The 9,672-nt window shown below is 39.8% G+C and overlaps 1 protein-coding gene across 1 annotated transcript in view; it reads left to right on the forward strand.

Moving 5' to 3' along the window:
* The window catches only part of RTN3 (reticulon 3), a gene marked incomplete in the record, with an annotated part of 72,907 nt that overhangs the window by 34,830 nt on the left and 28,405 nt on the right, over nucleotides 1-9,672 (forward strand). Inside the window, 1 exon segment of the mRNA XM_027772387.1 lies at nucleotides 1-1,974. This exon segment is cut by the window's left edge and continues 2 nt beyond it. Coding sequence (XP_027628188.1) covers nucleotides 1-1,974 — 1,974 coding nt within the window.

Consider the following 9,672-nt stretch of genomic DNA (forward strand, 5'->3'; position numbering starts at 1 on the left):
GTAGGGAAGATGAAACTGGATTGGATACTGATGACAGATTCACTTTGTTATCATCCCAGAAACCACTCACTGAGCAGTCTAAGGCAGAAGGCATTTGTACATACTCCTTGTCTCCATCTGAATTTTCAGGAGGTGGTATTGAAAAGGATTCCCCTGAATCACCATTTGAAGTAATTATTGACAGAGCAGCATTTGATAAAGAATTTAAAGACTCATATAAGGAGAGCACAAATGGTTTTGGTAGCTGGGCACCACACACTGATAGAGAATCACCTGTAGACATCTCAGAGACGAATGACAAACTATTTCCATTGCGAAATAAGGAGGGAGGGCGTTACCCAACCTCTGGATTGCTCACTAGACAGTTTTCACACACAACTGCAGCACTGGAAGAGGTATCTAGATGTGTAAATGACATGCATAACTTTACCAATGAAATATTGACCTGGGATTTGGCTTCCCAAGTGAAGCAACAGATCGACAAATCTGACCATATCACGGAAACTGCAGGACTTAACGTCAGTGAAAATAATTCAGAAGTTCCCACTGTAAATCTTAAAACTAACACTCATCAGAATATTCCTGTATGTTCTATTAATGGGAGCGCACCTATCACTAAATCAATAGAAACATCCTTCCCACAAGAAAATGTTATCATGGGAAAACCTATACCAGACCAACTTGATTCCACAAAGGAAGCCAGTATCAAAGGTGAACCAGGCAACAAGCAGAAACAAAACGATACACTTCTGGAGTTATCAGGATCTCCATATGAAAAATGTCTCTCTTTGGGTTCTGGAGTAGCCCCAGTGAAAGTAGTTTTACCTGATGACCACCTAAAAGATGAAATGAACTGGCAGAGATCTGCATTGGGAGAAATCACAGAGGCTGATAGTTCTGGTGAGTCTGATGACACAGTAATAGAGGACATCACAGCAGATACATCATTTGAAAATAACAAAATTCCAGCTGAAAAACCTGTTTCCATTCCAAGTGCTATTTTTACAGTACTTGTAAAAACGGGTGAAAAAGAAATCAAAGAGATCCCCAATTGTAAGAAGGAAAACAAAACATCTAATACTATTGAAGAGTCAGTTGGTGACTATGAGCCACATCAAGTTCAGCCTGATAGTCTTGAAAGGAGTCCAGTTGGAGAGGCAGTGTGTCCACAAGTCGCCAATATAAATGTAATGTCTGAAGATGTGAAGCAAGCAGGCAGTGTGAGTGAACTTGTTCCTGAGAAGCCTGTTAGAACCGAGAACCCAAAATTGCCTTCAGAAGCATCTCTAAATGTGTTTAATGAGAGAGAATTCTCACCAAATGTGACACCTTCTGCCTGTTTGGAGTCATTATATGGAAAAAATATTGAAGATAAAGACGATTCCTCCCCTGAAGACCTGATAGCATCCTTTACAGAAACCGAAGAGAAAGGAATAGTAAGTGAAGGAAATGCCTTTGAAGTAATATCAAAGAAGATGACAGACTTTAAAACAGCTCTTCCTGTAGAAGTCATACATGAAAGTGAGTCAAGCAACTCTGAAAGTAAAGACATTAAAAGCAAATACAATGAACAAAGCAAAAACACAAATGGAGGTGAACTTCTGGATGGTTTCCATACCCAGGATACTCCAGTAGCATCTCTTGATTTAGAACAAGAGCAGCTCACAATCAAAGCTCTTAAAGAAATAGGCAAAAGACAGGTTGAGAAGTCAGCTTCCATGCAGGATAAAGTGGAATCTTCTTCAGAAGAAATAATCAAGCAAACTTTTACATTTGTCCCAGAATCTTGGCCACAGAAATCAAATGACATCTCTATTGTAGAACATAGAGATGTCAAGACTGGATCTGATGCTGGCATTTGCAAAAGGCCCACTATTATCAAAGAAACTACTAGTGTAGCTATTATTTCTGGCCTTGACAAGACTGAACTGGTAAACAATCATGTCCTAGCAAGACTTCTGACAGACTTCTCAGGTAACCATTTATATTAGAAATACTACATGTGGTTAATTCTGTTATGATTGGTACTTATCAGAGTATTTTTCTTTCCTTTTTTTTTTTTTTTATTTTTTTTTTTTTATTTAAGGTTTTTGCCAAAGGTCATGTACACTTCCAGGAGAGAGAGATACTGAGAGGAAAAGTGAGAAATCACTACCCAGGGGGGATGGCCATGCTGCCATCCCTTCTGCATTCTTCTCCTGGGATTTTGGGCACAAATACACACGTGCCCTGCATGAGTCTTAAGCCACCAGATCTGGGACTCAAACTGTTGTCAGCCATATAGGAGACCAGGGCCTTAACCCCTATACCACCTGCTGGCCCGCAGAGTATCATTTTCAGCAATTACTTGGTTTAGTTTCCCTATACCAATAGTGCCCAAAACAATAGACCACTTTATCAAATTAATCTTTCCCTTAAAAAACTTTATGTTCCAATTATATTTTAAGATTCTTTTCTTATAGGTTGGCCTTCAAGTGCTGCTTTATGAAATATCGTCAGCTTCTTATTTATTTACAAAGCATATTTTAAAATCTACACGGTTGTCAAACTACTTAACATTTGGGTTTTTTTTTTTTTTCTTTTAATATGGTCCTTTTGAAATCTACTTAGCAATCAAAGATAAAGGAAAAAAGGAAAAACAGTAGATGAAACTTTTAATTAATTTGATCATATACCACAGAGATTTTATGCTCTCAAAGTAGGTAACCAGTATTATGGCACCATTTTGTAATACCTTAGAGAAGTCATGCATTCTTCTATTTAGACTTGACTTAATATTCTTGAGACCAGTACTCTCTTTTAGATGGGCTCAGGATAGATGCTAGGAACCTTTCTCTGTTCTCTGATTACTTTCCTAGCAATTGGCTTTCAATTAGGTCATTTTAGATACTGTCTGTTCTGGGATCTTAGAAAGTACAAGGGGGAGAAAAAACAACAAAGCTCTCCTCATGGGGTCCATAGCCTCTAATCTCATTCTAAGTTCTGCACTTACTGTTTGGTTAGTATTAGGCACTATGTATGGATTTGTGGTTTTCAAACTTTTTTGATGATGGATCCTTTATCTTTTTTGAGGGTGGGGGGTGATTTTTGCTATAGGACATATGTGCTCACCAGAGAGAGACAGACAGAAAGCAAGAAAGCACCCCCCAGGGGAGATGGCCACACCACCATCCCTTCTCCATCCTCCTCTTGGGATCTTGGGCACGAATGCACACACACCCAACATGAGTTTAAGCCATCAGGTCCGGGACTTGAACTGTAGTTGACTACACATGGGAGTCCAGCGACATAGCCATTACACCAATTGCTGGTCCCTCCTTTGTCCTTTTTTAAATGAAGTCACATATGGTGTTCTAACGTTTACAACAAAAATTGGGGGAACCTGCAGTTAGCGTAATGGTTGTGTCGCTGGACTCCCACGTAGTCGACCGCGGTTTGCGTCCCGGACCCGGTGGCTTAAAACTCATGCCAGGCACGTGTGCGTGCATGCCCAAGATCCTGAGAGGAGAATGGAGGAGAAGGGATTGCGGCATGACCATCCCCACTGGGGGGTGATTTCTCGCTTTCTGTCTCTATGTCTCTGTCTGTCTGGCAAGCGCACACGCCCTATAGCGAAAAAAAAACTCTCAAAAAAAAAAATAGACTGTTGTTAGAATAAACTCTTTTTAAAAAATAATTATTTTATTTTATTTATTATTACTATTTTTCAATTTGAACAGAGAGAGAAAGAAGGAAAGTGAGAAAGCAAGCCGCCAGGTCTGGGATTCAAGCTGCAGTTGGCTATGTGGAAGTCCAGAGACTTAACCACCATGCCACCTGCAGGCCCCAGGATAAGCTCATTTTATGTTTTTTTATACCATTTACTTTTTTTAAAAAAATTATTATTTTATTTAACTTTATTTGTTTATTTTAATTTGACCAAAGAGGGACAGAAGGGGAAAGAGAGAAAAAGTGAAAAAGCAGGACTCAAAGCATAGGTAGCCTGTGGGAGTCCAGTGCCCTTAACCACCACACCACCTGCCTGCCCCCCATTTACTTTTTTTAAAGAATTATTTTATTATTACTATTATTTTGTTTTAATTTGACCAGAGAGAAAATAAGAAAGCAAGCCACCAGGTCTGGTACTTGAACCGCAGTGGGCCATGTGGGAGTCTAGCATTTTTGACCACCATGCCACCTTCTGGCTCCATTTAAGTTTTTGGGTTTATTTTATTTTGTTTCTTATTATTACCATTATTATTATTTAATTTGATCAGAGAGAGAGAAAAAGAGTCAGTGAGAAAGCAGGCTGCCACGCCCAGGACCTGAACCAAGGTCGGCCATGTGGGAGTCCACCACCTTAACCACCATGTTGCTCACTGCCCCTCCCCCACTTAGTTTTTTTTTTTTTTCTCGTTTTGGAGAGGCTTTTGCTGTCTGGCATGTGTGCTCGCCAGAAAGAGAGAGAGACAGAAAGCGAGAAATCACCCCCCCAGGGGGGAGGCCACGCCGTAATCCCTTCTGCTCCATTCTCCTCTCAGGATCTTGGGCATGTACACACACACTCCCGGTGTGAGTTTAAGCCGCTGGGTCCAGGACTTGGAGCCACAGTCGGCTACATGGGAGTCCAGCAACATAGCCACTGCGCTAACTGCTGGTCCCTCCATTTAGTTTTTTATAAAGGCATTTTCTTGGGACCAGCAGTTAGCGTAATGGCTATGTTGCTGGACTCCCACGTAGTCGACCGTGGTTCGTGTACTGGACCCAGTGGCTTAAAACTCATGCCAGGCGCGTGTGCGTGCGTGCCCAAGATCCTGAGAGGAGACTGGAGGAGAAGGGATTGCGGCGTGGCCATCCCCCCTGGGGGGTGATTTCTCACTTTCTGTCTCTGTCTCTCTCTATCTGGCGAGCACACGTGCCCTATAGCAAAAACCTCTCCAAAAAAAAAAAAATAAAGGCATTTTCTTAGTGAAAATGGGTGGGTTACTTAATCTTCCTAAATTTTAATTTTAAAATAGAGATAATTTATTATAATGGTATTATATTGATTATAATGGTATCATGCAGATTTAAGTGTAAACATACAGATAATGGTATCATGAAGATCTAAGTGTGAAAATGTAGGTGACCCAGTGCCTAGCATGTGGGAAATATTCAGTGAGATTTAACACTAAGTACATGGCCTGGCACATGGTAGGTACTGAATAATTATTTGTTGCATGAATGTTGTGTTAATCATTTTAAGTGAAAACATTGAAGCGTTTTGATAAATCTTAACATTGGAAATAGCAGTTAAGGGTAACTTGTACTGTAGTGATCTCGTTGAACTTGGATTAAGGAGTTCTAGGTTCTGATTCTTGCTTTATTATGACTAGAAGTGTGACTTTGAACAATTAATTTACATAACCCTCCAGGACCTCATTTTTTCTTTAATCTGTAAAGTAAGAATGTTGAAGTAAATTGTCTTTGATTATCATTTCAATAATATGATTCTTTGGCACTGGTATGTTCTAGATTTCTCCCTAAACTGTTGTCATGATTCTTAGGGGTAGTTATTTTTGGGTGATGAGCCATATAGGAATTAGGCAGTTTCCTGCGTTAGTGTGACTTTAGACAGCTAGCCTAGCTGGTTCAGCATCTCCCTTTGTTAATATGGTGATGATAATTGTTTGTCCTGCTTTGTAGTACTGTAGTAAATAAGTACTATGTAAATACTAATTATTAGTAATTCTCAACTAAGTTATTTAATAAAGTGTGCAAGATGAAAAGGACCATGGAAGTTCAGGATATTTGTCATGGACTATATATAATAAATTCTATGATTAGTATATGTTTTTAGATGACTTTTAGAGAAGACTATTTCAATTAGACTGAAAAGCTATAAGATCTTTTGCAGGTTTCAAAATTGAAACCCTTTTTCAATTGTCTTACCTTACGAGACCTTATGAGTAAATATTTTAAAATGTAAACCATTCTAATAAAATGCATCAATCAATCACCTTTTTTTTTAATTGCCACAAGGTGTATCCACTCACCTTAAAGAGAGAGGGAAGGACAGTGGAAAAGCACCTTCCATGGGGTATGGTCATACCACAATCCCTTCTTCTGTGTTTCTTCCTCTTTTTTTGGGATTTTGGGCATGATTCACAAGCCACCAAGTATGGGACTCAGACCACACAGTCAGCCATGTGGGATCCAGCCATGCTAACCACCAGGCCCTGAGCAAGACCAAGCTCTATCTTTAAATAAGTATATCTGAAAAGCCTTTTTCTCTTAAAAACAGTTCTATAATTAGTGCTGTCTAAAATTATTGGGAAAGACAGACAAAAGAAATTCTGAAACCAGGCCAGCTGGTGGTGTGCTGGTTGAAGTATTGGATGTCCACAGGCCAACCATGGTTCAAGTCCTAGACCTAGGAGCTTGAAAATCATAATGGGGTAAGTTTTGTGTATACCCAAAATCCCAAGAGGAAAATGGAGGAGAAGGGATTGTGGAATGGCCATCCCCCGAGGCCGTGATTTCTCACTTTCCCTCTCTTTTTCTCTCCTACTAGCACACACACACCCTATGGCAAAACCTTATAAAAAAGGAAAGAAAGAAGCCAAGCCTGTGTGATGCAGCAGTAACAGAAGTGCCCTGAAAGGCAAGAGGCAATATAGCCAACCTTAGGTTTGGATCCCTAGGTCAGCCTGAAAACATGCTGGCCACACACAGTTGCTGAGAATATTAAGTAGTGTGAGGGCTAGGGGAGGAGGCTTGCAGTTTGATGGGACCCTGTTGCCAAGGGTTCTTCGCTCGCTCGCTCTCTCTCACTTTCATTCTCTTGCACACATAGTCTCTATCATTTAAAAAAGAGAGAGAGAGAGGGCCAGTCCTGGTTAAGGTAGCCAGATCCCACAGATGGCCAACTGTAACATTTGAATCCTGGCCCCAGTGGCTCAGAGTAAAACCAAAACCAAAATAAACAAACAAAACACCAGGTGTGTGTACATGCGTGCCTCAACTCCCAGTAGGATGGAGAAATGGAGGAGAAGGGATTGTAACATGACCATACCCCCTGGGGAGTGCTTCCTCCCTCTCTTTACCTGCCTAGTCTCTCTGTCTGGTAAATGCACACACACTTTGACTTATAAGTAAAACAAAATAAAATTTTCTTGCTTTATGGTACCTACCAATTTGTAATAGAGCCTTTATAATGATATTTTAGTTGGTTGCTTGGTAATTATGCTATGATAGGCTGTTAATAGTTTAGGGGAAAATTACACTTGTACCTCACACACCTAATTTAGTGAAGATGGTTTTTGAGTTCTAATATCCAGTTGGCAAGAATGGAAGGAAATAGACATATATAAGGAAATAGACAGATAGTCTGGTAACAGATATATGAATTGTTACAGCCTCTCTGGATGGCAACTAGGCAGTGTAAAACAGATTTAGAATTGTCCTAACAATTTTGTTTCTCGGAATTTATCCTAAGGAAAGAAATTTAGGGCCATCTAGTGGCTGTGTCCCACATGGTCACTGTGCAGTTTGAATCCCAGACGGCCTAAAACAACATGCTAGGGTGAGCAGGTGGTATGGTTATGATGCTGGTTTTTACATGGCTGTCTCCACAGTTTAAGGCCCAGACCTGGAGGCCAGAAAACATGTCAGGCACATTGTATATGTACCTAAAATCCTGAGGGGATTATAGCATGGCCATCACCTGTAGGGGGAGATTTCTCACTTTCTCTCTCTCTCTCTCTCTCGCAGGCTCATGTGCCCTATGGCAAAAAAAAAATCTAAAAAAATAAAAAGGAAAAGAAAAGAAAAACATTCTGGGTACATGAGCATGTGTGCCCAAAATTTTGAAAGGAAAGAGAAATAGAAGGAATGTGCCCAGTAAGAGGTCCTTTCTTTTCTTCTCTCTCTTTTTTTTTTTCTAATGAGTATTTGTGCTCTCTGGCAAAATTTTAAAGGGAGGGAGAATGAAAGTTTAATTTATGTGTAAAAATAGCTACAAAGATGTTCATCGTAGCACTCTTTATGATAGTGCCAGGTATCTCAGTGTCTTAACAATTAGAGATTGATATGTTAAGACATAACTGTATAATTGAATATTATACAATCATTGACATTATAGATGTTTTATTTTTAAGAAATGGAAAAATTTAGAAAAGTACAATGACGCACTCATTTATGTGTAGAATTAGCTGCCATTAATGGTTAACATTGGTGGTACCTATTTATTTCTTTGCCTTTTTTTTTTTTTTAAAGAGGTTTTTGCCTTAGAGCATGTGCACTTGCTGGAGAGGAAGACAGAAATGAAGGGGAAAGTGAGAAATCACCCCTCAGGGGGAATGGCCATGCTGTAGTTCCTTCTCCTCTGGGGATCTTGGGAATGCACACACCTGTGCCCAGCAAGAGCTTCAAGCCTCCAGTTCCTGGTCTCGAACCACAGTCAGCCATGTGGGAGCCCTTTGACATACCCATTACGCCATCTACTGACCCTGGTACTCAATTATTTTTCAACTAAAAGATCCTTTGAATACCACCTGATACATCTCCTCCTTCCTTCCTTTTCCTGACATAGCCATGGTCATGAGCCTGACTCTTCTAGTTTATTTTAAATAAATGTGCGTATCTAGTAATTATTCTATTTTTTTAACTGTTCATTCCTGTTATCCTGTTATGTAACTTTTTTCATTGAATATTAGGTTTTGGGTGTTTTGTTTGTTTTTGTTTTTAAGAATTATTTATTTTTAAAGAGAGGTTTTTTGCTGTAGGGTATGTGTGTGCGGCTGAGAGGCAGAGACAAAAAGCTAGAAATCCACCCCCTGCCGGGCAGGGGGTGGGGAATAGCCATGGCACAGTCACTTCAGTCTCCTCTTGGGATCTTGGGCATAGGCAGACACACACACCCGGCATGAATTTTAAGCTGCTAGGTCTGGACTTGGGAGTCCAGCGACGTATCTGTTATGCCATCTGCTGGTCCCGTGTTGTTATTATTTTTTAATTTGGCCAGAAAGAAAGGGAAAGTGAGAAAACAAGCCACCAGGTCCAGGACTCAAACTGTGATCGACCACATGGGAGTTCAGCACCTCAATCACACACCACCTGCCAGCCCCCAATATTACATTTTTAAACTCCTTTCATATTAAAATATATAATTTATTCATTCTAATAACTATGCAGTAATCCATTGTATGAATATATTATTGTTTCCCTTTTCATAAAGATTTGGGTTATTTTCTATGTTTTGCTGTTACCGATAGGATAAAGTTAATATCTTTGTACATCTCTGTTTTTACATATTTCTCTAGTGTTGATGTGCCACTGCTTACTAGATTAACTTTTAGTTATGTGCATTATTTTTCTAGTTACTTGGAAAGTTGAAGTATCTTGTGTAAAAATTGTTATATTTCATTAATAAAAACTACATTATTGAGCATTTAACAAGAGTTTTTGTTACACAATAAATGCTAAAAGTATGAATACTTAAATATATAGAGTAATTCCTATTTTGGTATCATTAGAAGTGACTCAGGGCTGCCAGGTGGTTAAGGGCACTGTACTCCCACATGGCTGACCCATGGTAGTTTGAGTCCCAGACCTGGCAGCTTGTTTTCTCACTTTTGCGCGTGCGCGTTCTCTCTCTGTCTCTCTTTCTCTCTCTCTCTCTCACACACACACACACACACACACACACACACA

The sequence above is a fragment of the Tupaia chinensis genome, unplaced genomic scaffold (genome assembly GCF_000334495.1).
Source record: "Tupaia chinensis unplaced genomic scaffold, TupChi_1.0 Scaffold000273_1, whole genome shotgun sequence".
In the NCBI taxonomy this organism is placed as follows: Eukaryota; Metazoa; Chordata; class Mammalia; order Scandentia; family Tupaiidae; genus Tupaia; species Tupaia belangeri.